The sequence below is a fragment of the Arvicanthis niloticus genome, chromosome 14 (assembly GCF_011762505.2).
Source record: "Arvicanthis niloticus isolate mArvNil1 chromosome 14, mArvNil1.pat.X, whole genome shotgun sequence".
In the NCBI taxonomy this organism is placed as follows: Eukaryota; Metazoa; Chordata; class Mammalia; order Rodentia; family Muridae; genus Arvicanthis; species Arvicanthis niloticus.
Window position 1 is genome coordinate 73,315,305 of NC_047671.1, and position 24,199 is coordinate 73,339,503.

At 46.4% G+C, this 24,199-nt stretch overlaps 2 protein-coding genes across 4 annotated transcripts in view; one reads left to right on the top strand and one right to left on the bottom strand.

Annotated features, from left to right (window-relative positions):
- Positions 1 to 21,747, top strand: part of Npc1 (NPC intracellular cholesterol transporter 1) — a 46,072-nt gene extending 24,325 nt beyond the window's left edge. The window contains exons 8-25 of the mRNA XM_034517728.2: positions 166 to 536; positions 1,458 to 1,684; positions 3,630 to 3,730; positions 6,839 to 6,941; positions 9,288 to 9,477; positions 9,869 to 10,051; positions 10,650 to 10,764; positions 11,923 to 12,050; positions 12,137 to 12,277; positions 13,244 to 13,333; positions 13,635 to 13,825; positions 14,298 to 14,413; positions 14,978 to 15,107; positions 16,443 to 16,643; positions 17,388 to 17,619; positions 18,177 to 18,290; positions 19,449 to 19,611; positions 20,374 to 21,747. Of these exons, the coding sequence (XP_034373619.1) occupies positions 166 to 536; positions 1,458 to 1,684; positions 3,630 to 3,730; positions 6,839 to 6,941; positions 9,288 to 9,477; positions 9,869 to 10,051; positions 10,650 to 10,764; positions 11,923 to 12,050; positions 12,137 to 12,277; positions 13,244 to 13,333; positions 13,635 to 13,825; positions 14,298 to 14,413; positions 14,978 to 15,107; positions 16,443 to 16,643; positions 17,388 to 17,619; positions 18,177 to 18,290; positions 19,449 to 19,611; positions 20,374 to 20,456 (2,879 nt within the window). The 3' untranslated portion in view covers positions 20,457 to 21,747. The remainder of the gene's footprint in view (positions 1 to 165; positions 537 to 1,457; positions 1,685 to 3,629; positions 3,731 to 6,838; positions 6,942 to 9,287; positions 9,478 to 9,868; positions 10,052 to 10,649; positions 10,765 to 11,922; positions 12,051 to 12,136; positions 12,278 to 13,243; positions 13,334 to 13,634; positions 13,826 to 14,297; positions 14,414 to 14,977; positions 15,108 to 16,442; positions 16,644 to 17,387; positions 17,620 to 18,176; positions 18,291 to 19,448; positions 19,612 to 20,373) is intronic.
- The window catches only part of Rmc1 (regulator of MON1-CCZ1), a 28,097-nt gene continuing 21,750 nt past the window's right edge, over positions 17,853 to 24,199 (bottom strand). Inside the window, exons 15-21 of one of the 3 annotated variants that reach the window (XR_013103843.1) lie at positions 23,139 to 23,258; positions 22,850 to 22,927; positions 22,545 to 22,649; positions 22,386 to 22,454; positions 22,079 to 22,304; positions 18,668 to 18,826; positions 17,853 to 17,981 (exon numbers count right to left, since the gene is read on the bottom strand). Coding sequence is in view for 2 of the 3 variants with exons in the window: in XM_076912981.1 (XP_076769096.1) it covers positions 18,738 to 18,826; positions 22,079 to 22,304; positions 22,386 to 22,454; positions 22,545 to 22,649; positions 22,850 to 22,927; positions 23,139 to 23,258 (687 nt within the window). In the remaining variant the exon portion in view is untranslated. Of the gene's footprint in view, positions 17,982 to 18,613; positions 18,827 to 21,528; positions 21,633 to 22,078; positions 22,305 to 22,385; positions 22,455 to 22,544; positions 22,650 to 22,849; positions 22,928 to 23,138; positions 23,259 to 24,199 lie in introns of those variants that run through there. The other 2 variants (XM_076912981.1, XM_034517730.2) reach the window with 2 other exon arrangements.

Sequence of the window (24,199 nt, forward strand, 5' to 3'; positions counted from 1 at the left end):
AAGCCCTGAGGGCAGAGCTGAGTGAAATGAGGTCACCAGAGGGCCCTCAAGCATGGCAGGCCTAGGACTGGATTCCGGGCACCCAGTGGAGCAGTTAATACTTTCCTTGTCCGCCCTGGCTTTCTTTCAGAATGGCTAGTAACCTCCTCCTTTCCTCTCCCGCAGGGGAGGCCTCGTGCTGTGACCCACTTGGTGCAGCATTTGATGACTATCTGAGGCGCATGTTCACAAAGTGGGGGGCTTTCTGTGTCCGAAATCCCGCCTTCGTCATTTTCTTCTCATTGGTCTTCATCGCTGCGTGCTCTTCTGGCCTGGTATTTGTCCAAGTCACCACCAATCCTGTGGAGCTCTGGTCAGCCCCTCACAGTCAGGCCCGCTTGGAGAAGGAGTACTTTGACAAGCACTTTGGGCCTTTCTTTCGCACGGAGCAGCTTATTATCCAGGCCCCCAACACTGGTGTCCATATCTACGAGCCATACCCCTCAGGAGCTGATGTGCCCTTCGGACCTCCGCTGAACAAAGAGATTCTGCACCAGGTAAGCTGCCATCTTTGGTCATCGTTCTAAGGAAGCTGGAGTATCTGTCCTATTTATTTCTGTTGTGATAACCAACCTGACCCAGACCTACACAGGGGAAGAACGCCTTATGGCTTAAAGTTTCAGAGCAAGTTCGTCACCAAGGAAGGTCAAGCAGGAATGGAAGGCAGGAACTTGAAGGCAGCCCGTTTGCTGTTCCACACAGCGTTATTCCCAGTGAGTTCCAATCCCAGGGTGACTCACATCACAGCCAAGCAAGTGCAGCAGGAACTATAGAAGGTGGTGCTGCTACTTGTCAGGCAGGCTTATGCTCAGCCAGCTTCCTTCCTGCCCAGGGAGTGTGCTGCCCACAGGAACCTGAGCCGTTCTATATAATTAACAGTTAAAGACTGTCCCATGCCCATATGCCCATAGGCCAGTTTGGCGGAGGCAATTTTTCAGTGAAAATTTTCTTCCCAGATAATAGTCTCTATCAGAAAATATGCACACACACACACACACACACACACACACACACACTCTCACAGTCATGGGGCAAAGCACACACAAATGGTTACGGCAAGGCAGGGAGTGGTATATTTTTAGCAAGGGACGATGTCAAGAAGACCAGAAATTTGCTCCCAAACTGGAGCCTTGTTGGTGGACACTGGAATAGGGTGAAGGGTGATTCTGTGTCTCTTGTTGAGATCCATGTTATGGTAATGATGTCCCTTTACCAGACACTGAACCAGAGTTCTTCATCCCAATTTTCTGTTAAGAGGGGCCTTTGGCTCTCACCACGCTGTTAATAATTTTTCCCAATCCTAGGAAGTGCATCCTCAGAAGGCCTTTATCGCCTGAGTTCTCAGGGCAGTGCTGGTTAGTAAAGAGCTGAGGAAACCTGACACTTTTCTGGGTTTGCTTACTTTCCAAATCTTTTAGGTTCTGGACTTACAGATTGCCATTGAAAGTATTACTGCGTCTTACAACAATGAAACGGTGACACTTCAGGACATATGTGTGGCTCCTCTAGCTCCGTACAACAAGAACTGCACCATTATGAGTGTGTTAAATTACTTCCAGAACAGCCACACGGTGCTGGACAACCAAGTAGGAGATGACTTCTATGTGTATGCCGATTACCACACACACTTTCTGTACTGTGTCCGGTAAGTGGCACAGCCGTCTATATGCCCTCTTGGTATGTGAGAACTTCTGTTGCTTACTCTTTTCTTACAACTGGAGACCCATAGATGGAGCCAGATGTGCATTGAGAAGCTCAAGTCCTAATGGAGGGAGACCAACAATAAATTAAAAATAAATAAATAGATAAATAAATTATATATGTGCTTCACAGTAGAAGCACATTATGAAAATATCAATGTTAATTTAGTACAAACATAATGGGTATTTACCCATACGGATAAACCCATTATGTTTATCTCATTAAGCGATATTATCCCATGCGACCTTCTCCTGTGTCTTGTCTGCCATCCAGAGAAGTGGGTGCATGGTATATGACTGTATGCCATGCTGTATGACATCTGTCACGTCAGGTGGCGACTGGGACTGTGAGGACACTAAGGCTGGGCAGAAAAGGCTTGGGTTTGTGCTGCTCTAGCATGGACAGTGCACAGGGGAAGGGAAGGAGGAGGAGGCCTGTGGGTGTCAGAGGAACGCATCCAGGCAGCACTCGTAGTGAAAGGACTCAAAGGGGGATTCTCACTCAAGTCTCAGGACGGCGCCCACCCAAAAAAACTCACGAGACACCAGCTTGATGTAAATACATGAGGTAGTGTAATATCAGAGCTCTGGGCCAGTCTATATCTCCATATCTCACATAGGGGATAGAGGGACTGACCTCGAGGCTCTAAGAATTAAGACTTATATAGTCAAGGGGTGGGGGAATTGGGAGATTTTTACGCGGGTACACATGATTGGTTGCTTTACATCAGCAGACTGTCCAGTCTAAGTTAGCATAGTATCTAGTTAATTGCAGTTTCTTGGACCTTGAGAAGACCTCAAGGGGAGGGGGCAAGGGTCTGGAGGAAGACCAGATGGCCCATTACTCACTTGGACATATCTCTGTTCTTCAAAGGATGTCTTTGTATATTTTTTATCTATGTGTCTGGCCAAGTCCTTGGGAGGCTCAACAGGCCTTCGTCCTTGGTCCTATAACTCTATATTTTCTGTAACTAATTAATTGGGCCCAAACCTGTTGACAGGCATTTTAAACTATTTAGGTTAGGAAAAGGAATCACAGGGCCCTGTTATTTTATTAGTTTGGGACTATTTTAAAATTTTCTTTCAGTAGCAAAGGCAGAGGCAGCAGAGGCCCTGGGGGAGGAGCTTTCTCCGTGTGTACTGTGTACCAGGTACCTCTCGGCCTTAACAGGTACATCAGCAGCTTACAGGTCCATCCTTCCTCCTAAGAGTCAGGAGCCCACTGTGGTGTTTCTTGTTCTTCAAATAGAACCGTCTATCGTTGTTAGTTAATTAGTTTTACTGCGTGAGGCCTCCCTTTTTTGGTACACTTAGAAGCATGTTAAAGATGAGAGTGAATATACATGCCAGTCAGGTGGGTATGCTTACGTGCTTTCACATCAAGAATGAAATCTTGGGTGGACGTTGGCCACAGCAGAACGCAATTAGAAATTGTTGGAAATTCTGACTTAATCCCAAGCCATGGTTCCTTTAACAAATTTTATGAAACTTTTCAAGCATTAGATTTAAAAATCAAATCATTCTAACACAATATAGTCCAAATATAGACTATTATAATTTGTACATGCTGGGGAACGATCTGGACAGAAATACTGAAAGGTTTTGTTTTCCTTAGAAGAGCAAAAAACCATGTGCACAGTTGTGCACCGCAGTCTGTGACATGCAGGAGTCTTGGGTCAGACGGCTCTGTTGGTGTGGGATATGATGTCATGCACATGCTATGCAAAGTACACATGTGTCCAGAGCCCATGCTGCATTGAAGTCACGCAGCGAGACGTGAGGGAACACTACCACAAACACCGTGGATTCAGAGTGCAGATATGCCGTCCGAGTGTTTGGGCTGCTGTGATGACTTGAAGGTTCTAATGATGACTTCTGAACTTTTGGCAGGGCTCCTGCCTCCTTGAATGACACGAGTTTGCTCCACGGTCCTTGCCTGGGTACATTTGGAGGACCGGTGTTCCCGTGGCTTGTGTTGGGTGGCTATGATGGTAAGAAGTTCCTGGTCCACAGAGCCATCCTGGTTCTGTCCTTAGCCTGCAATGGTGCTCACCAAATTCAGGAAATGGGTAGTCTTATTTCCCCATCTATTGAGTCCCCACAATATCTCCTTTAGCTTTGGATTTGAATTTTACCCTGGATTTAAGGGAAGTGAGCCATGTGTGGAGGTACACACCTACTGGCCTCGGCACTCGGAGGACGAACAGGAGGATCATGAGTTTGCTATCGCCTAGGCTGGATACTGAGACCGGACCGTGTCTCAACAAAGCAAGGAAACAAACCAGTGAGGACAGTGAGCACTCATAGCAGGAAGGACTGCTCTGTGGCACTTGGTGCCCTGTGGCACTGCTTTGGACACAGGTCTTGCTAGGTAAAGGTTAGAACACCGCCAGCATCTGCAGTTGCTGCCAGCCAAACAGGTTTTTCTCCCGCAGCTAAGGAGACCAGATGCCTTTTGTTCCCTTGCTCCCTGGCAGGGGAGAAGTTGTGATCTGTATTTGATGTGTTCTGCCGTATAAAAAGGTCGTTGTCATAAAAAGCTCTTTCTTGTCAGGTAGTGGCGGCTCACACCTTGGGAAGTAGAGGGAGGTGGATCTCTGAGTTCTAGACCAGCCTGGTCCACAGGGTTTTAGGTTAGCCAGGGCTACAGAGACTCTGTTTGTGTTTAGGGAGCCCTTTCTTCTGAGGGGAAAAGGATGGTATCAGTACCTGGCCTTCCCACAGGGAAAATGGATATGGGTTTTTATTCCTTCCACCAGTGTCCAGGAAATCAAAGATGGGTGTGTGAAAAATGAAACTATTAAAGAATTGAAAGAAAACTTAGGATTTTTAAAAATAATTTTTAAGATAAGAGTATGCATTCATAGGCAACAAAGATAACGCAAAAGCTACAAAAAGCAAAATTGAATTTGACTCAGAATTTTGAAGATAAGTGTGAGAGAAGTTATATAGTTTGTGTGAAGGCAAGAGGAAATTTTATTTTTAGTACCTTTCTGGCTACAGGGAGCTATTTTTTCTCGATAAAGTTTGCTTGCTTGCCTTTCAAAACAATTAAAAGTAAACAGCAAGGGGCCTAGAGAGCTGACTCAGTGGTTAGGAGCACTGCTCTTCCAGAAGTCCTGAGTTCAATTCCCAGCACCCACACAATGGCTCACAACCATCTCCAATGGGATCCGATGCCCTCTTCTGGTGTGTCTGAAGACAGCAACAGTGTACTCACATGTATAAAATAATTCTTTAAAAAAAAAAAAGTTAATGCCAAGAAAGTGCATACACATACATTCACACACACACACACTCACACACCCCCATTACTACTCGTAACAAACAATATTCCGGTTTAATAAAAAGAGCTGTATGGTGACGAAGGGGATCAAGTTTTAAAGTACTTGAAAGTTAAAAGAAGCAATATAGGTGCTGTGTGCATGTGCATGTGCACACGTAGGTCACGTGGCAGGGTAGGGACAGCATGCCTGTTGGTGTATACAAAGGCCAGAGGAGTGTCCTGCTCTGTCACTGCCTACTTTATTCCTTTGAGACAGGGTTTCTCACTGAACTTGAAGCTGTGCTGGTGGCCAGCAAGCCCAGAGATCCTCCTGTCTCCCCCACACACACACACACAATGCTGGGTAATAGGTGGGATGAGTGCCCTATTCTCACCTTCTTAGGGGGTTCTGGGGTCCAAACTCAGGTTTTGGTGTTTGCATAGCAAGTGTGTCTCGCCTGCTAAGCCATCCGAGCAGCCCCACAAATGCCTTTGTTTACATAAGGAAATACTCAAGCCCACGCCTTTGTGAAGTGCATCTCACTTCTGTCTTTGTACCTAACAAACTGACATAGGCCAGATACTGAGAAAACATGGCAAGCGCTGGCTAGTTACTAGACCGGAAGCCCCAGGCAGGAATCGCTGCTTGGTGTATCCACAGCTCATGAAATAAAACCTGGCCCAAGGGAGGACTCAGTTACTCTTTTGTTAAATACAGGATCAAAACTTTGGGGGGAATTTTGACAGAACTTATCAAAAATTAGATATGTCCATAGTTTTGACTCAAAGATGACAGGTAAAAATTGATTCTACAGATATGACCGACCTCTATATATTAAAATTTTATAGATCCTTTGTAGTAATTTTGTTTGTAATTTTTAAAACTTGTAAAGATATCCAGCAATGGGGACCTAGTTAAATTATCCTGGAATATATTCTACTGCAGAGAAGAATAAGCATGCATTCTATGTCTGTGGAAACGGAGCAGTCTCTTAAGACACAAGTTTTTCTGTTTTGAGTTTTGCTTTTGGAGACAGGGCCTTATTCTGTGGCTCAGGGTGGCCTAGAACTCGGCCAGGTGGCCCTGGCTAGCTACAGCTCTACCTCCTGTAGTCTCCAAAGTTCCGAGATGTATGACACAGTAGATTCCAGGGTACACCATTTTATACCGTTGTTGAGCAGATGATCCTTTTTGTGAAAGGGGCAAAGGGAGAAGACAGATGTGTGTTTTCCTGGTGTGCTGTGAAAGTGTTCACAGCTGGCTGCTTACAGCCCAAAGAGAACTGAGAGTAGCATGAAATCGTGAACTTCACAGTGCTCATTGACCAGGCGTTGGTGGCACATGCCTTTGATCCCAGCACTGGGAGGAAGAGGCAGTGGATCTTTGTGTGTTTGAAGCCAGCCAGGGAGAGACATAGAGAGAGATATAGAGAGACCCTGTCTCTGAGATACAAGAGGGACTAGAAGAGGATGGGATCAGCATGGGGTGGGGTGGAGGGCAGGGGACATCAATATGTTATCATGTTAGCAAGTGCATTATATATGTGGATGAAATATGTTTAACCCATCATGCATAATTAATAGAAATATATATAAAAAAGAAACTAAACAAGAATTGATGCTTATGCTTTTTTAAGTGAGAAGGTTACTCTTCCTGAATGACAGATGTCAGAATTGTTTGCATTTACTAGCTAAAATAGCATAGACCAGTTCTATGCCAGCTGCTCACTGAGTCGGGAAACCAGAGTCAGCAGCAATGGAGTGTGGCCACTCATGTTTATCTGACTTTGCATTCTAATACTTGGCTTTTTGATGTCATATTTTTGCTTTCTAGATCAGAACTACAATAATGCCACCGCACTTGTGATTACGTTCCCTGTCAATAATTACTATAATGATACAGAGAAACTCCAGAGGGCCTGGGCCTGGGAGAAAGAGTGAGTCACTCATGGGGCTGGACCTGGGCAGCGCGCGCTTGGACCTCACTCTGTATTGCAGCAGATCTAGGTTACAGGATCCTTTTCACTTGGTAGTAGCTATGCTAAGAAGTTCTTGAACAGATTGCCTAGAAGCAGATGGTTTTAACAGGTGCTTGTACCCAGGGATACAGAAGCATCTGTACACCTTTGTGATGTGTACAGTCCACTCATTTTGATTATCCCACTTAAGTCCTCAGCTAATAGAACATTTTGATTGTGTTCTGATAAATGCAGTTCCCTTTAGCCGCCCTGCATACCCCATCTTAGCCTCTCATCCACAGCATTAGGCAACCACAAATCTTTCTGTCCTCATATTTTTATGCTGTGAATGTTATATGAATACGGTTACGTATGTGGACTTTTCATGTCTGGCTTCCTCTGCATACTGTAATGTGCCCAGGTTGTGACATGGCGGTACTGTGTTTCTCATTTTGACCAAATACCCACTGCATATAACTCTACCTCATTTTATCGGTGCATTTGTCATCCACATACAGTTGGGTTGCATCTGTCTTTTGGCTATTATAAAGAATGGCTCGGTGCATATTTGTATACACAGTTTTATCAGACGTATTTTTACTTCCTTTGGAGACATAGTATCTGTAGGAGTAGAATCACTGGATCTTAGAATAACTCTGCTTTAACCATTTGAAGACCTGATTTCCCACCATGTGTTGACTCCAGTCTGTTCTTGCATGCTTTACCTGACATCCCAGCTGTTCCGATGGGTGGCACTGACTTATGGTTTCTGATTTCCAGTTTGTGTTTTAGACAACCTGTATGGCTGAGGGTGACCTTGAACTTGTTGTATGGCAGAGGCTGGCCTTGAACTTATGATCCTCTAGGATTACAGGCATGCACCACCACCATGTCCTGTTTCATGCAGTGCTAGGGATAGAATGTAGGGCTTTGTGTGTGCTCAGTGAGTGTTCCACCATCGGCGCAACATCCTCAGCCCTGTGATTTGCATTTTCTTGGTGATTAAAATTTTTAAACGTCTTTTTGTGAACTTATTCTTCATATCCTTTGCCCATTTTAATTGGATAATTTGTGCTTCTTCTATTTAGAGTTACAAAAATTTGTTACATATTCTAAATAGAAGTCCCTTATCAGATACTTGATTTCAAGATTTTTTTCTCTATTTCTGTGGTTCTTCCCCTTTGAACTTTTGGAGCACAAGTTTTTCATTTTGAAGTTCAGTTTCCATCCTTCTGTTGCCTGTGCGATTGGTTGGGTCTGTGGCCTGACACAGTGACAGGAGGCTTAGTCTTGTGCTTTATTTTGAGAATTTTATAGTTTAAGTCCTCTGTTTAGGCCTTTGATCCATTTAAGTCTTTCAAACCCAGGCCCCTAGTATGCTTGTCAAATGCTCTGCTGTGGAGCTGTCTGCCCAGCCCTTGGGTTTTTGAGAACAGGTCCTGCTAAGCCTTTAACAGCCCTGTGCTACCACCCAGGCATTCATTTCTGTCTGTGGTGTGAGGGAAGGGGCCAGCTTCACTCTGCATACACTATCCATCTGTTCTTTCACCCTTTGCTGAAAGATTTTTCTCTGTACTGTCGAGTGATCATGGTGTGCTTACTAGAAGTCAGTCCCTCAGACACATGTGTCTGAAGTTCTTTCTTCTGAGCATTTGTTTGTCTGTCCTTGTGCCAGTGTCACACTTTCTGGATTACTGTGCAAAGTTTGGAATTAAGAAATATAATTTTACTTTGTTCGTCTCTGGATGGTTGCGGCTGCTTGGGGCCCTAATTGTATGTGGGTTTGAGAAGCTGCTGATCGTGAGGACATCAGACCGGGTCTGACAGGTGCTGTTCATCTTATATGTCCACTTTTAAATGTTGTTCCACATACATTATTTCTTCACATGTGTTCCATTTAAGTCTAACTTGACAGTGCAGGCCAGTGATCCTACCACTGGGAGGCTGAGGCAGAAGGATCCCGGTAGCTCAGAAACTCTAGAGCAGCTCGGGCATACAGTGAGCCATGTGTCTGAAAACAAAGCAGAACAGAACATGAACCAGTTTTAAACTTGTTCTATGCTGTAAACAATTTCAGGATGTGGGTTACAGCTTAGAGGCTGAGAGCTTGCCTTCGAGTGCCCAGGGTCCTGTGTTTGATCCCCAGCACCACCACAAAGGGTGGGGCAGCCAGCCTGGCTGGGCTTCCTGTGTTCTGTGTGCCTCTCCTGTGCTCCTGGGCTGATGTCAAGCAGGGTGGTCTTCGTGTCCTAAGTGTTGAGACATTCCTCTAGCCTGTAATTTTTAATTAAATGTTTTTAATATAAAAATTTGCCCACTCTTTAGGTTTATTAATTTTGTGAAAAACTACAAGAATCCAAATCTGACCATTTCTTTCACTGCTGAGCGAAGCATTGAAGATGAACTCAATAGGGAAAGTAACAGTGACATATTCACCGTCATCATCAGCTATACCGTGATGTTTCTGTACATTTCCCTCGCCCTGGGGCACATCCAGAGCTGCAGCAGGCTTCTGGTGAGTATGCTGTGTACACAGAAGGGTGTTCGACATGACAGTACAAGCCGTGATGTGCTTTCTCCCTTTCCTCAGTCAGACATTCCTTACCAGGTTACCTCAGATGTGCTGTTCTTTCTGTGAGCGTCGTGTTTACTCTATATAACTTTCCTGTCTTCTGCGTCTACTTTCTTCACTTCCTAAGGTTTACTTCACACAGTTCACACAAACCACGGTTTTTTTCTGTTTTGTCCATACCTGTAAGGGCATGAACTTTGTTGCCAGGAAGAAACCTCCCTTTCTGTGTTCTCTCACACTGTAAGTTGTACATGTAACAGTTTTTTTTAGAGTGAGCCCTGTAACAGGGAGGACAGCAAGCTCTCTGATAACCTTTGATTTTGTCCAACATCAGGTGGATTCTAAAATCTCACTGGGCATTGCGGGGATCCTGATAGTGCTCAGCTCGGTGGCCTGTTCCCTGGGCATCTTCAGCTACATGGGGATGCCTCTGACCCTCATAGTCATTGAGGTCATCCCCTTCCTGGTGCTGGCTGTCGGGGTGGACAACATCTTCATTCTAGTGCAGACCTACCAGGTAAAACTCATCTCTCAGGTTTGTAGATGGCTGCTCAGCACCCCTAGGAGAACACAGACAGCTCCACAGCCTTTCCCTTCATGGCTCTGTGGTCTCTTTAGTGAACCCCAGCCTTCTCCTACTTGGTGAAGTAGATACAAAATGAGAACTTGATATTAGATACCATTGTCACGTGTGTGCAGTAGGAGCTAGCACACTTGGAATTATTTCAGGTATTAATGGTACAGAAATGGTTTCTAGCACACAGCAGACACATAACAGATTTGCCGTGCTCCGAGGCCCCGCTCAGGGCACAGTGTCCGCACAGTCTGCTGTTGTAGGGTGTGGGCTCAGTTGCCTGAAGTCTTTGTCTGAGTAGAGACTCGGTGACATACAAGTGTCGTGTATTGGTCCATCTTCCTGCAACCCAAGTACCAGGCAGTTGTCTGATAACACGAGTCAGTGTTGCTAAGTTTCTTGTCTGGTCCCCCGTCCGTGGTCTCCATCAGTGATCCAGCTCAACTAATAGGATAAGTCAGCTGCTCCAGCTAACACATGGCAGGAGCCAGGCAGCTCTGGTGCTGAGATATTTTAATAGTACATTTTTTTTTTCTTTAAGAGAGATGAGCGTCTTCAGGAGGAGACCTTGGATCAGCAGCTGGGCAGGATCCTTGGGGAAGTGGCCCCGACCATGTTCCTTTCGTCCTTTTCTGAGACCTCAGCATTTTTCTTCGGTAAATTTACTGTAGATCGCACCAGCTGTGGCTTGCTGGGTTTCTGATTACGCCCTGTGTCACTCCCTTTTGAGACCTTGCTTCATACTTGGAGTGTCACTTTCTGGACTGCAGTATCTTGGCTAACTGGCAGTGTCTCCGAAATCAACTTTTGCGTCTTCTCTGTCCCAGCACAGTACTGATGCTGGGATAGAGGATGACAGACTCGGGTTCTTCTGCCATCTCCCCTTCTTGTGCCTATGGTGTTAGAATTTGAAAATGGCATTCTTCCATGGCCACAGAGTCCTTGGCTCTGCCCTCGGCAGTGCCACGTAGGTTGGCTTGCGGGATGCACTGCCTTTGTTTTCACACCGGCTGCCTCCCCTGAGCACAAACTCCCAGAGGAAACAGGCTCATTAGTGGGCAGAGCTTCTTCTTGTAGTGCTTCAGTACAGGGAGCTAGAACCAACTAGAACAAAGATATCAGGATTGTGCTGTGCAGAGCTAGCTGTCACTGAATCATGATGTAGCCTGCCCAGTCTGTCTCCAAAGCGCAGGAAGAGAGGCTCAATCCTTGAACAAGGCCAGAACTCTGCAGAGAAGACAGTCTTCATTGTCTGAGGTCACAGCTGCAGTATCCATGTGACCACCAGCTCTTACAAGAGCTGTTGTAGGTGGGGTTTAGCTGGCAAGCTTTCATTGGAGGCATGCTGGCACCATGTCACTTCCTGTTTCTGTAGAGCCAACATGAAACCTGTGGTCTTTATTGGGCCTTTGATAGTCACAGGTGCGGGAGGGAGATACCTTTTTACTCTTCTAGCAGCTCAAACTGCACCTCAGGGTCAGGGTGGCTTTACCAAACTTGGGGGCAGGCTGCTGCTGCATCCTGAGGACTGCACACGGCCCATCTAAGAGAGGCAAACATCCTCCTCGTTTGTTTCTAGGATCATGTGGCTGGCCCAGCATCACAAACGTTTTCCTCTGAAATGATATGGCGAATCTAGATTTTTGTTTAAACTTTATTCCACTATTAAATACTGACAACTTATTAAAAATATTTTTGATCCTAAAATGGATCAGTATAGTGTGGGTCAAGAGGAAATGGCATATGTGCGTGGGGACACACCCACAGAGACCTGTGGTCCTCTGGGTGGGTGACAGGCTTTCCTCTCCCTGTAGGGGCGCTGTCCTCGATGCCGGCTGTCCACACCTTCTCTCTGTTCGCGGGGATGGCTGTCCTCATTGACTTCCTCCTTCAGATTACCTGCTTTGTGAGCCTGTTGGGGTTAGATATTAAGAGGCAAGAGGTAAGGACAAGGACCTGTGTGAGTCTGGAGTCTAGGTGAAGTTGGAGGTTTGTTTCCATGCCCTCTCTTCATCTCTGTACTCTTAGAAAAACCGTCTGGACATCCTGTGCTGTGTCAGAGGTGCTGATGATGGACAAGGTACCCAGGCCTCCGAAAGCTACCTGTTTCGATTCTTCAAAAACTACTTTGCCCCCCTTCTGCTGACGGACTGGCTGCGGCCAATTGTGGTATGAACCTTCCTGTGGTTTCGGTCTTCTCTCTCTATCCAGATGTACCATGTGTCTTCTGAGAGTCCTGGGAGGGCGGTTCCAGCCTTGTTAATACAGCATGAAAGCACAAAGGCAAACCCATACAGGGGCAGGCTCCTCTTCTACTGTAGTTTTTAAAAAAAAAAAAAAAAAAAAAATTATGTTTATTTTTCTTTTATGTGCATTGGTGTTTTGCCTGCATGTGTGTCTGAAGTCCTCTCGGCTGGTGAGCCATCTCTCCTGCACCCCTAGTGCAGTTGTTAATCAGTCGGCATTGGCAAGAGTTTGGGTAACATTGGACTTGAGTTGGGTTTTTTTTTGTTTTGGTTTGTTTTTTGTTTTTTTGTTTTTTGTTTTTTCGAGACACAGTTTCTCTGTGTAGCTCTGGCTGTCCTGGAACTCACTCTGTAGACCAGGCTGGCCTCGAACTCAGAAATCCTCCTGCCTCTGCCTCCCAAGTGCTGGGATTAAAGGGGTGTGCGCCACCACCGCCTGGCCAAGTTGGAGTTTTTTTGTTTTAAAATAGTTGTAGTTTTGCAGACTGTTGCAGAGATAGCCAGTGGAACCCTGTTTCTCTCACCTGGTATCTTCTAGTGTATACTGTGTCTCACACACTCAACTGTTCTAAGGTGTATACAGAATTGTAGTTCAGCATTAGAGTTAGGCTTGTGTGTGTTGTGTTTGCACTCGTGCACATGAGTGTACAAGAGGCAGTGGAAAGCCATGTAGTTGTGTAAGTTGGGTGCTGTACTAAGTCTGGCTTTGGACTGGGAGTGTAGTTCAGTGGTAGAGTCCTTGCCCAGCCTTACGTAAGGCATGAGGTTCAGCCTTTAATACTACCCCAAAATAAATCAATGGAGTCATGTCTTTGGTGTGTAAGATTTTATTTCTCTTCTTCAGTTTATGCTCACATTAGCAGTTGTCTCGTGGTTTGCTTTTTTTCAGATAGCCGTGTTTGTGGGCATTCTGTCATTCAGTATTGCAGTAGTGCACAAAGTGGACATCGGATTGGATCAGTCTCTCTCAATGCCAAATGTAAGCTGCTTCCTTTAACTGTAGCTGCTGTTGAACAGTCTTCAGAGCGTGTGTGGGTGTCAGTGCTTGCTTCTGAGTGCAGATCATACAAGAGACAACAACAGTGATCTGCTGCAGGGCTCTGCTGCTCTGTGAGCTCCTAACTCTTCCTGACAGCCTTAGAGGTGGAGCAGCCAGGCTCCTGAGGTCACTGTGCACTCTGGCACAAGGAGAGAGCCATGCGTCATCAGGTTGGGGGCTCGGCCGGGCACCTCTATTCTTAGCAGTCTCCCGTTAAGCTTCTCTTTGGTCTCCCTTTCAGGATTCGTATGTGATTGACTATTTCAAGTCACTCGGGCAGTACCTGCACTCGGGCCCACCCGTGTACTTTGTCCTGGAGGAAGGCTATAACTACAGCTCCCGAAGTGGGCAGAACATGGTGTGCGGTGGCATGGGCTGTGACAATGACTCCCTGGTACAGCAGATATTTAACGCGGCTGAGCTGGACACCTAGTCAGTATCAGGGTTGTCTGGTCCTTTGCACTTCTGTTTGTCTTTAATTAATGTTTAGTTTGAGATACGCTCTCCCTGTATGGTCTCCAAGTTGACCCTGAACTTGGAGCGGCCCAGCCTCAGCCTCAGCCTCAGCCTCAGCCTCTGAAATGTTAGGATTACAAACCAGTTGTCATCTGTCTGCGTTTGGTCCTTTTCAGTCTTGAACAGAATGGGGCAGGAGGAGGAACTCATGGCTAGGGTCAACTCAGGCCTGAAATTTCTCACTAAAAACAGATTTTCTTTGGGGAAAGTTGCTTTTTGTTGTCATTTCAAAAAGTCTGTTAGACCAAGTTTCATGTAAGCAAAGTGGGCTCACTGGCCATGGGTTATCTTGAAGGTTTGGTCAGTCATGCAACAGTGTCAGCTGGAGGGAAGGAGCTGGAGTTTGCAGGAGTCCCGACAAGCCCATTACTGTCTCTTCTCGTTCCAGCACCCGCATAGGCTTCGCCCCCTCATCCTGGATTGACGATTACTTTGACTGGGTCTCGCCACAATCCTCCTGCTGTAGACTCTACAATGCCACTCACCAGTTCTGCAACGCTTCTGGTACTTCCATCTCCTTTTCCAGACTTTTTTTTTTTTTTTTTTTTTTGATTTCAGAAAAATGGTAGCATCGCTCAGCCATCTCATTTTCCCTTCGTTTGTGCGGGTATGTCAGTGTTGGGTCTCCTTCCCTCTGTCATTGTTCTGTGCTCAGTCACACATGACTCTCAGAGCTGCATCAAGCAAGGACACATCAAGTGCTTGGTCCCCAGTCAGACTTCATTTGTGCAGAGCACACTCACTGCTTTTCTTAAGAGTGACAACTGGCATCTGTTCAAAGTGCTGAGGGTGTTCCTGAACACATGAGTCCTTGAGCTTTTGGGTGTTCCTCAAAACAGAAGGGGTTTGCTGTATGGCCTGCTTAATAAATGAATGGCTTGAGTCTCAGTTATTGAGTCTTGAAACCACACGGAGCTAAAGCTTTTGGAGGATGGAAAGATGAAAGAAAACCTTGTGTTTAGTCTTAAACACTCCTTAAGTGTTAAGTTCTAAGTGTTTGTTGTTGCTGCTGTTTTGTTTAAGTTTTGACACCCATTTTTCTAATGATTGGCTCTCCTCTTTTGCCAGTGATGGACCCAACCTGTGTCCGCTGTAGACCTCTGACTCCAGAGGGCAAACAGAGGCCTCAGGGGAAAGAATTCATGAAATTCCTGCCCATGTTCCTTTCTGATAACCCCAACCCCAAGTGTGGCAAAGGGTAAGTGTCAGAGAGCTCTGAGTTAAACGCTCACTGCAGCCTCAACTTGAACTGAGAAGCAGAGTCCAGATTGTGGGACAGGGTGTCTTTTGCCCCGTCTTAGTCCTGTAAAGGCAGAGACACCATTTAAAGAAAACTGCTCAGGCTCCAGAAGGTTTAATCCTCACTGGGCATTCATTTTCTTGCTTGGTTCCTGTCCTTACCCTGGGCTATGGTTGGAGGCAGATTCCCATGCATATCATGAAGGAGTAAAGGCAAAGTTGAACACTGGAGAGTAAGAAGCCCAGACAGTCCCATTGTGCCAACAGGCTGAGAGAGCATCTTTGCTCTGGTAAGGTTACCACAGTGTAAGGTTTAGGTTCTAATCCCTGCCACCCCAGCTTTGTGAGGGGGATGAGCTATCTAAACCCCCGGCCAGCCAGACCACCCATTGTCCATAGGGACAGGAGCAGGATGTCTGGCCCAGAAATAGTAAAGATAAGAGGATTGATTTAGAAGCCTTTATAGGTGAAAGTTGAATATCACATGTGTGTGATGTAACTAACAAGGACATACTTGGTTTTTGTAAGAATCCACATTTAAGCCAGATGGTAGTGCCAAATGCCTTTAGTCCCAGCACTTGGGAGGCAGAGGCAGGCGGATCTCTGAGTTCGAGGCCAGCATGGTCTACAGAGTGACTTCCAGGACAGCCAGGGCTGCAGAGATACCCTGTCTGGAAGAACAGACAGAGAGACAGAGGCCTGTCACTCGAGTGTGCTGTGTCTGTTCTGAGACTTCTGCCAGTTCTAACAAAGACTGCCTCTAAAGATTGACATACATATTAGAAAGCTCTTTGCTTGGTAATATTGAGGTTATTCTGGAATTTTCTTCATGAAAGCATAGAAGTTCTTTGGAATTCAGTTGTTAGGAAGCGATAGCCAAAGGGAGTATCCACTGTGCAGTGTCCTGCCAAACCCCTCACTGAAACCTCTCACTGTCCTTGACTGGTTAGCACTCCAGGCTGCGAGTATGTGCTGGGGTGCCCATTCACAAAGGCTAAGGTGAGGGACCTATGCCAGCAAGGCCTGGGCTTGAGTCCAGGTTCTTGCCCTTTCTCACCTCCTTCTACATAGCAGTAACAGATCAGCTCTGCATCATGTTTGGTTTTGAATAGAATGAGATAAACAATAGCGGCCACTCAGAAGGCAGACTACAACAGTAAGATAAGGTAATGTCTTCTGTAGGCCCTTCACAGGAGACCTCTTTCATCCTTGTGGCCTCTGAGCCATGTGACTCCACTCAAAAGTGCTCATATTCTGCCCACAGCCTTTCTGATACCCATTACCTCTTCCTCAGGGGACATGCTGCGTACAGTTCAGCTGTTAACATTGAGGGAGATGACACTTACATTGGGGCCACTTACTTCATGACCTACCACACCATACTTAAGACCTCTGCTGACTATATTGATGCCATGAAGAAAGCTCGGCTTATAGCCAGTAACATCACGGAAACCATGCGTTCTAAGGGGAGTGACTACCAAGTGTTCCCATACAGGTAAAGCAGGGAGGGCTCTAGGGTGGGGGCGGGGCTGCAGACCCTTAGCTCTCCTTCTGACATCTGCTTTGTCCTCAACCAGGGGTGGTGTATGAGGGGCATGTGAGCTGAGCGGGCCAGAGTCTTTAGCCTCTGATGTGCTCTGAGGACTGAACACAGAACTTGGTGTGCTGTCCCAGCCCAAAGAGACACTGGAGAGTGGGCCTTGCACAAGGGACATGCTGGCAGGGACCCCTGCCTGCTTATTACTTGAGACATTGCTCTGATACAGACTTTTCATGTGCTGGGGTTAGTGTTTGTGTTTTTGCTGCTGCTGCTTTCTCTGTGGAAAATCAGGAAGGCAGTGCAAGCAAATGATTGCTTTTCCCAAACTCTTAAGTGTGGTTAAAGAGTGCAGCCTTTCCGTCCGGACTTCGGAGGAAGTGTCCTAATTCTCAGGTAGAACTGGGCTAACACTGTGGAAAACAGCCCACGGTAGTTCCCAGAACAGACCTGATTGGTTTCTTTCCAAATACCCTATGGAATTTTTTTGGAAGTGTTTGTAAAATAGCAAAAATTGAGCTTACAAGTAAAAAGTTTATGTAATTTGGGGTTTCTGTCAGGCCATCCTTTGGATGTCAGGGGCTTTGTGCTCTAGGTGCATGGTGCCAACCTCAGGTAGTTTTCTGGGTGTCTATCAGGGTGATGGGGTAAGGAGGGAAGACCCCGGGAGGACAAGCTCTAATCAAATACTCTCCTCCCCAGTGTGTTCTACGTCTTCTACGAACAGTACCTGACCATTATTGATGACACCATTTTTAACCTCAGTGTGTCTCTGGGCTCCATATTTCTGGTGACCTTGGTGGTTCTGGGCTGTGAGCTGTGGTCTGCAGTCATCATGTGTATCACCATAGCCATGATCCTGGTCAACATGTTTGGTGTTATGTGGCTGTGGGGCATCAGTCTGAACGCCGTTTCCTTGGTCAACTTGGTGATGGTTAGTTGTGGTCTGCTCTCACTTTGTCCCTAGCTCCTGTGAGTCTTGCATGAATTGTTCCTTGGATTTCACGTCCTAAAGTGGCCTGAAATACAGGTGTCACTTAGCTCCATGACAAATATGAGGTCAGCCAGAACTAAGTGAAATTGTCTGAAAACAAAACCCATGTAGCCTAGTGACATTGAGACACTCAGTTTTACTTACCAGGTTATTCTGTAGGGCTTCCGGTACAGTTGCTCAGCATGATAGATGTAGTCATGGTGGTGCAACCTTTAATCCCAGTACTCAGGGGGCAGAGGCAGGTGGATCTCTGGACTTTGAGATCAGTCTGGTCTACACAGTGAGTTCCAGGACAACCGAGGCTATACAGAAAAACGAGGGGGTTAGTTGGTAGGCAATCTTGAGAAGTTTCCAGAAATTCTTCTAATCAAAACCAAAACACTGTAGAAAGTAGAGGCCTGGGTAGAGCCTTCAGGATCCAGGGATTCCTCCTGTAGTTTAGGGGAATTTTCAGCTAAAAAAGCTCTTTTCTCATGGGGACTCTTTATTTACTCCAGAGCTGCGGCATCTCTGTGGAGTTCTGCAGCCACATAACAAGAGCATTCACCATGAGCACCAAAGGAAGCAGAGTGAGCCGGGCAGAAGAGGCGCTGGCCCACATGGGTAGTTCTGTGAGTACTGTGGGCCCCAGGATGGGTGGGGCTTGCAATGAGAGTACTTCTTTGGGACTGGCTACTTCTCAGAAGAAACACAAATTCAGAGGATAAAACACTTCGGATCTGTTCTGTAAATGGCAGCTGCCAGCAATGACATTCTCACACGATTCACTAAATAGCTATGTCTGGAACAGATCTGAAATTCCTCAGACTTGTCCTTGCTTGTATGCTCTCTCTTAGACAATCAGATGGCTTAAGCAGGAAATTTAGGAAATGTTAGGCTTGAGAGAGCTGGAAGTCAGTTCTGTGGGGACACAAGGGGTCTCCCGAGTTCCAGATCCCACTGGGCTGTCTGCAGTTGATGCCTGGAGGTCCTGGATCCAGCCCCTTACCTGCTGTTCCCTGTCACACTGCCACTGTACAGTTATCAGTGAAAGTGTACACATTCGCTTTGTAACAACTTCAGATACGTAATAGGGTTTCCAGGCCAGCACGAGAGCCAGCAGGTCCAAGGTGAGCTTGCTTGGCAAGCCTGGTTTTGATCCCCAAACCTACATGAGATGGAAGATGAGAAATGATTGCACAGAGTTGTCCTCTGACCTCACATTCATGCTGCAGCCTCACCCACTAAGTTTCTATCTAAGAATCTGCCTTAATCTGCCTCTAAGAATCAGACTGCTTGACTTTAACCAAAAAGGCCAAGACAGTTTTCTGAGAAAATGTATCGCTCTGAAGTTTTTCCTCCTGGGCTGGGAGATGGCTTGAGTCCCCAGCACTCACATAAGATGGGCGCTGTGGTATCTCTGCCACCAGCGTTGTGAAGATGGGTGGATCCCTACAGCTCACAGGCCAGCCAGGCCAGCCAGCTGAGCTCGAATTTCAGAGAGACTGTCTCAGCGCATCAAGTGGGGAGCGAGCCACTGAGGAAGACACCCAAAGTCGACTCTGACCTCCACACATTGGCACACACACGTCCTTGGATTCACGAGTCTTTTCATCTGCGCTCACAGAGTGGTAGGCCAGACAGTTTTAGGTGCGAGGTAGTATGTCTGAGCAGTTGGTGCAGCTGTCCCACAGCCCTTTGGCTTGGACACTGACTGCTGAGGAAGGTTGGTTTGTGTGACAATGGATGCTTGCTTATAATAGGCTAACAGCTCATTTCTACCTTTCCAGGTATTCAGTGGAATCACACTTACGAAATTTGGAGGGATCGTGGTGTTGGCCTTTGCCAAATCTCAAATTTTTGAGATATTTTACTTCAGGATGTACTTAGCCATGGTCTTACTAGGAGCCACTCATGGACTAGTGTTTCTTCCTGTCTTACTGAGTTACATAGGTAAGAGCAGTTACTTCTCTCAGGCATGGGAGGAAGGACATTGCATTAACTGGACATGGCATTAACTGGACATGGCGTCCCAAGCCTGTAATCCCAGCATAGGAGTGGAAGCAGGAAGGATCCAAAGGTCAAGGTCACTGAGAGTGAGCCTAGGCTGAAAGACCCTGGCTCCAACAAAATTTTAAACTTGGACATCCCTAAAGTATTTAAGTTTGTCCTGACAGCGACCTGGTAACTCATACTGCATATAAAACTGTAAAAGGAAAGAGTAAAACCTCTCCAAGACTTCATGGTTAGCCAGGTCACTTCCTTAGGTGTTCTGGAGGCCTGGGTCACTGCTGCTTCGGAGAGATGGAAGCTGGTGCTGTCATTGCAGAATCTTTGCTTGTGTGGCTGTGGTGAGTCCACCCCATACAGTGACACCCAGTTGAAAAGGTAACAGGATGAGTTTGCCTTACAGCTTTGTTACTAAGTCACTGGAGGCTGGAGAGATGGCTCAGTGGTTAAGAAAGACACTGGCTGCTCTTCCAGAGGACCCAGGTTCAGTCCCCAGCACCCCCATGGCAGCTCACAGCTAACTCCAGTCTGAGGGACTTTGACACCCTCTTCTGGCCTCTGGAGCATTGCACAGATGTTGTACAATGGCATACATGCAGACGAAAACGCCCACACACAAAAAAGTAAAATAGAAAAAATCAGCAGAGCCATGGGCCGTTTCCCACGCCCAGATGATTTATGCTTCTTTTCTTTTGTCACACACAGGACCGTCAGTAAATAAAGCTAAAAGACACACCACTCAAGAGCGATACAAAGGCACGGAGAGAGAACGGCTCCTCAACTTTTAGCCCTGTCGCAGGCTCTGGTGACTGTGTCCATGGATAGGTCAAGTTTACTGCAGGACAGCTGCACTGTCAAGGCTGAGCTGGTTCTCCCCAGGAGTTAGGCTGTGTCAGCAGACGCAGCTCCACCCACGCTTTTAAACTCAGGAATGCAAACTTGTGAACAGTATTATGAATCTGAAGGCAACAGTCACCAGCCCCTACTGGCTAAGAAACCCCATCTTGGGCACAAGGAAGGACAGTTCTGTAACTTCAATTTTTTTCAATGCCTACTTTTTTTTTTTTTTTTTTTTCTCCAAGACAGGGTTTCTGTGTGTATCCCTGGCTGTCCCGGAACTCAGAAATCTGCCTGCCTCTGCCTCCCAAGTGCTGGGAATACCTACTTTTAATGATGGTTATTAAACACCTTCCTTTTAGCCCACCATCCACCAGAGGTAGTGGGAAAGAAAGGATACAGGGAAATGGACCTGTTTAGAATGGTTCTTTTGGAGCAAATCCCATCTGCGTTTTCAGGAAATCAGCAGTTCACAGGTCAGCAGTGGCAGCTCGACCCACTCACAAACACTTCACAGATACACCAGCAGTGTTGGGGCAGCAACAGCAGTGGCATGAACAGGAACAGCCTCAAGTCAGCAGGAGGGACCAAGACCAACAGGAACACCAGAAGTTCTCTGCTGTTCCTCTCTCAGCAAGACTTGAGACAGCAAGCGTTACACAGCTAGCTCTGTATTTCTCTGGAGCTCAACTACGCAGTGTAAGGCAAACCAACCCTTACATGCTTGCTTTAGTCAGACAGTCCTTCACAAGTCTGCCTTAGCCTTTCATGTTTGCCCCAGCAAAACACCATCCAACACAACTGACTTTCCAAAGAACCCGTAAGTTTCCACTTCATAACTTCGTGGCTACAATAATGGTGACCTGATCCCCAGTTCTGAAAAGTCAGTCCACATGCTGTCTCCTTTTTTCAGGAGTTAGCAACATTTGAAGATGTTGTAGGTACTTTATTACAACATTTTTGTAGTTTAAAGAGCTTTATTTATGCAATAAATTAACTTTGTACATTTTTATATTAAAAAAAAAACAAAACAACTATTGAGGGACTTTAGAATGTTGTAGGCCTCATTAGAGCTTGTTCTCCAAAAACCTGCTTGAAAAAGGCAACGTGTTCTTCACAGTGTTCTCCTGTAGGGACAATGCGGCTCAGTTATGTCATGGGAAGACAGAATGCAGACAGCGCTCATGGGTTATATGCTGGTTTTAACTTATTTTCTCTAATAATAAAATACCTCCTCCTCCATTTTGAGGTCTTTGTATTGCAGAGCTCACACCTTCAGCAGCTATAGCTGACATCCTTATGAGACCAGAACATCCCTGACCTGTCATTACTCACGGTGTATGCACTTTGTATGTATGCACAGCCTCAGCTCATCACTTGCACCCTGTCTTACCACTACTTGCTTAAAACTGAAGCATTCAAGCCCCAAGCCATTTAAAATCCTTAGCCACCATGTCCCTGATTCTTCTATAGAGATTCCAAGGTCAGATATAAAATAGGCCCTAGAGGCCTCCTCAACACCTCAGCCCTGAATTTCTTGAAAGCTCTGTGGTCACCGTGGGCCCTGCCTTACCTGGTGTGAAGTTAGGGTTCCCTCGCAAACGCTGGTTTCGCTGTTCAAAGAAGCGGAATATGGTATAGAAGAGCATAACATCATCAGTCTGCTTAGCAGCATCTAAGAATTTGCGCGCAGAAATGTTGTCGTGACCACCAATACCCCGGATGAACCTTAGGGCAGCCAAAACCTGGTGTTTAGACAGAAGAACTTCTACTATCTCATCGTTTGCTGTTGAGAGTCTCTGGAAGTGAGAAAGATAGTGGTCAGGGCAACCACAGGAAGGCATGCTGGTGATACCTGGAGCTGTGGCAAGGGCAGTTACCTTCAACATGTCCAGAGATAGCTGGTGGGCAGGAGGATAAAAGCTTTCTAGGGACAGCAGCAAGCAAGCCTGAAAGACAGGGTTGCAGCTAGCTTCAGCTGGAAGGTTCCACTGGAAGAAGGTTTAGTGTCTACAAAATGGATAGCCAGTGATACAGACCAAAGGCTTGGAGTCGCTGAGCACGTGGTACTGCAGGAACTGGTGGAGCATGTAGAAGCAGTTGTGCTGGACAAGTGTCTTGATGACAAGTTCGTGTAAGTAATGCTGGAAACAGGAGGAAGGTAAATGACATCACTGAGTCACTGGAAGGAACATGGCTGGCCACATCCTATACTTTAGCTGTAACAGCATTCTCAACCACATTCTCCATTCCCACTGAGAACTGACAAGTTAAAGTCACCCAAGGATCTGCAGATTCTACAGCCATCTCTAACTTAGGAGGGAAAGTACCCCTCTGAAGGTACCTGCACTGGAATCTGAAACTGGTTCAGAGAACGAATATATTCCATCAGCACAGCTATCACAAACTTGTGTGGCATCTCCTGTGGAGGAAGAGGGGGTCTTGTAATGGCAGTGCAAAGGGAGCTACAGGCAGCCTGATCCCCAGTAAAAGTCCAGTGCTCTGTCTGCTGGTGTGAAGACAAATCCTTATGAACCATACGCCCTAGTGACCCCAGGCCTGCTCCCAGCAATACCACTATTTAAGCATAGTGTGGATCGCATTGCTGCCCCACTATAACCCATTCTACATACCTTGTTTTCCACAAATGGCGACAGCACGTGTGTGTATACATCAGACTGGTCCAGCACTGCTTGAGTCCGCACCGGCCTTTTGAGAGGTGGGTTGCTCCGGCTTTGCCCTGCTTCTGCTGCCTAAATGGGACAGCTTGTGACCTTAGTCACCTTCCACAGAGATGGCACCCACACAGTTAACCCAAGACTCAAACTTCTAGAGACAAACCTATCACAAGCAGACACTGTGACCTTAGTCATCTTCCACAGAGATGGCACCCACACAGTTAACCCAGACTTAGATTCCTAGACACAAACCTATCACAAGCAGACACTTGACAAGTGAGACAAGACTTCCCATGGCAGACCTGGCGCTCTGACAAACACTCCAGGGTTTGTGGGAGACTGCAATTAAATAACCAAACCAGTCACGTTTTTTTCTAACCTCTGAAGACTTGCAAATGACCTGATTTTCTCTCACTCTTGGACAGCTGCACTGTCCGTCACTCATGAAGCTCTACCAGACAGTAAAGGAGTGCTGCTTACACTGGATCTATGTTGGCATTTTAAAATTCATTTTTGTAGTCTCTGAAAAGGATCCAGGGCTTCACCAGTCTCTACATTCCTAAAAAGTCAAAACCACAGACCAATGCAATGGGAATTACTCAGCAGTAAGCCAGAGTTCCCCAAAGATGACAGAGCTGTGTGACCTCTAGTGAGCAGGCAGAGCTTCAGTGCGGATGGCTTGATCACTATATCTAATGATCACAGTCTGGGCTCAAACCTACTGACTCCACAATCTAGGGCAGCACCAGAAGGATCAAGAGGAGGAAGGAGGCATACCCAGACGGCTGACACAGAACAAGGCCTGTCCTGAGAGCCTGGCCTTCAGTGGCCCATCAGACTCACCACAAGTAGCCAAGCAAAGTGGGGTTCTCAATTTGTTTAAAACAGTGTCCACTGTTGCTAAGCACATCCTTGAAGTAATTTATCCCACTTGTACCAATTTCCCTTCTTGCTTTAGAAAAACAGAGGTACCAAGTTTTGTACCTAGTAATAAGCCACAGTAATTTTCTCCCTAC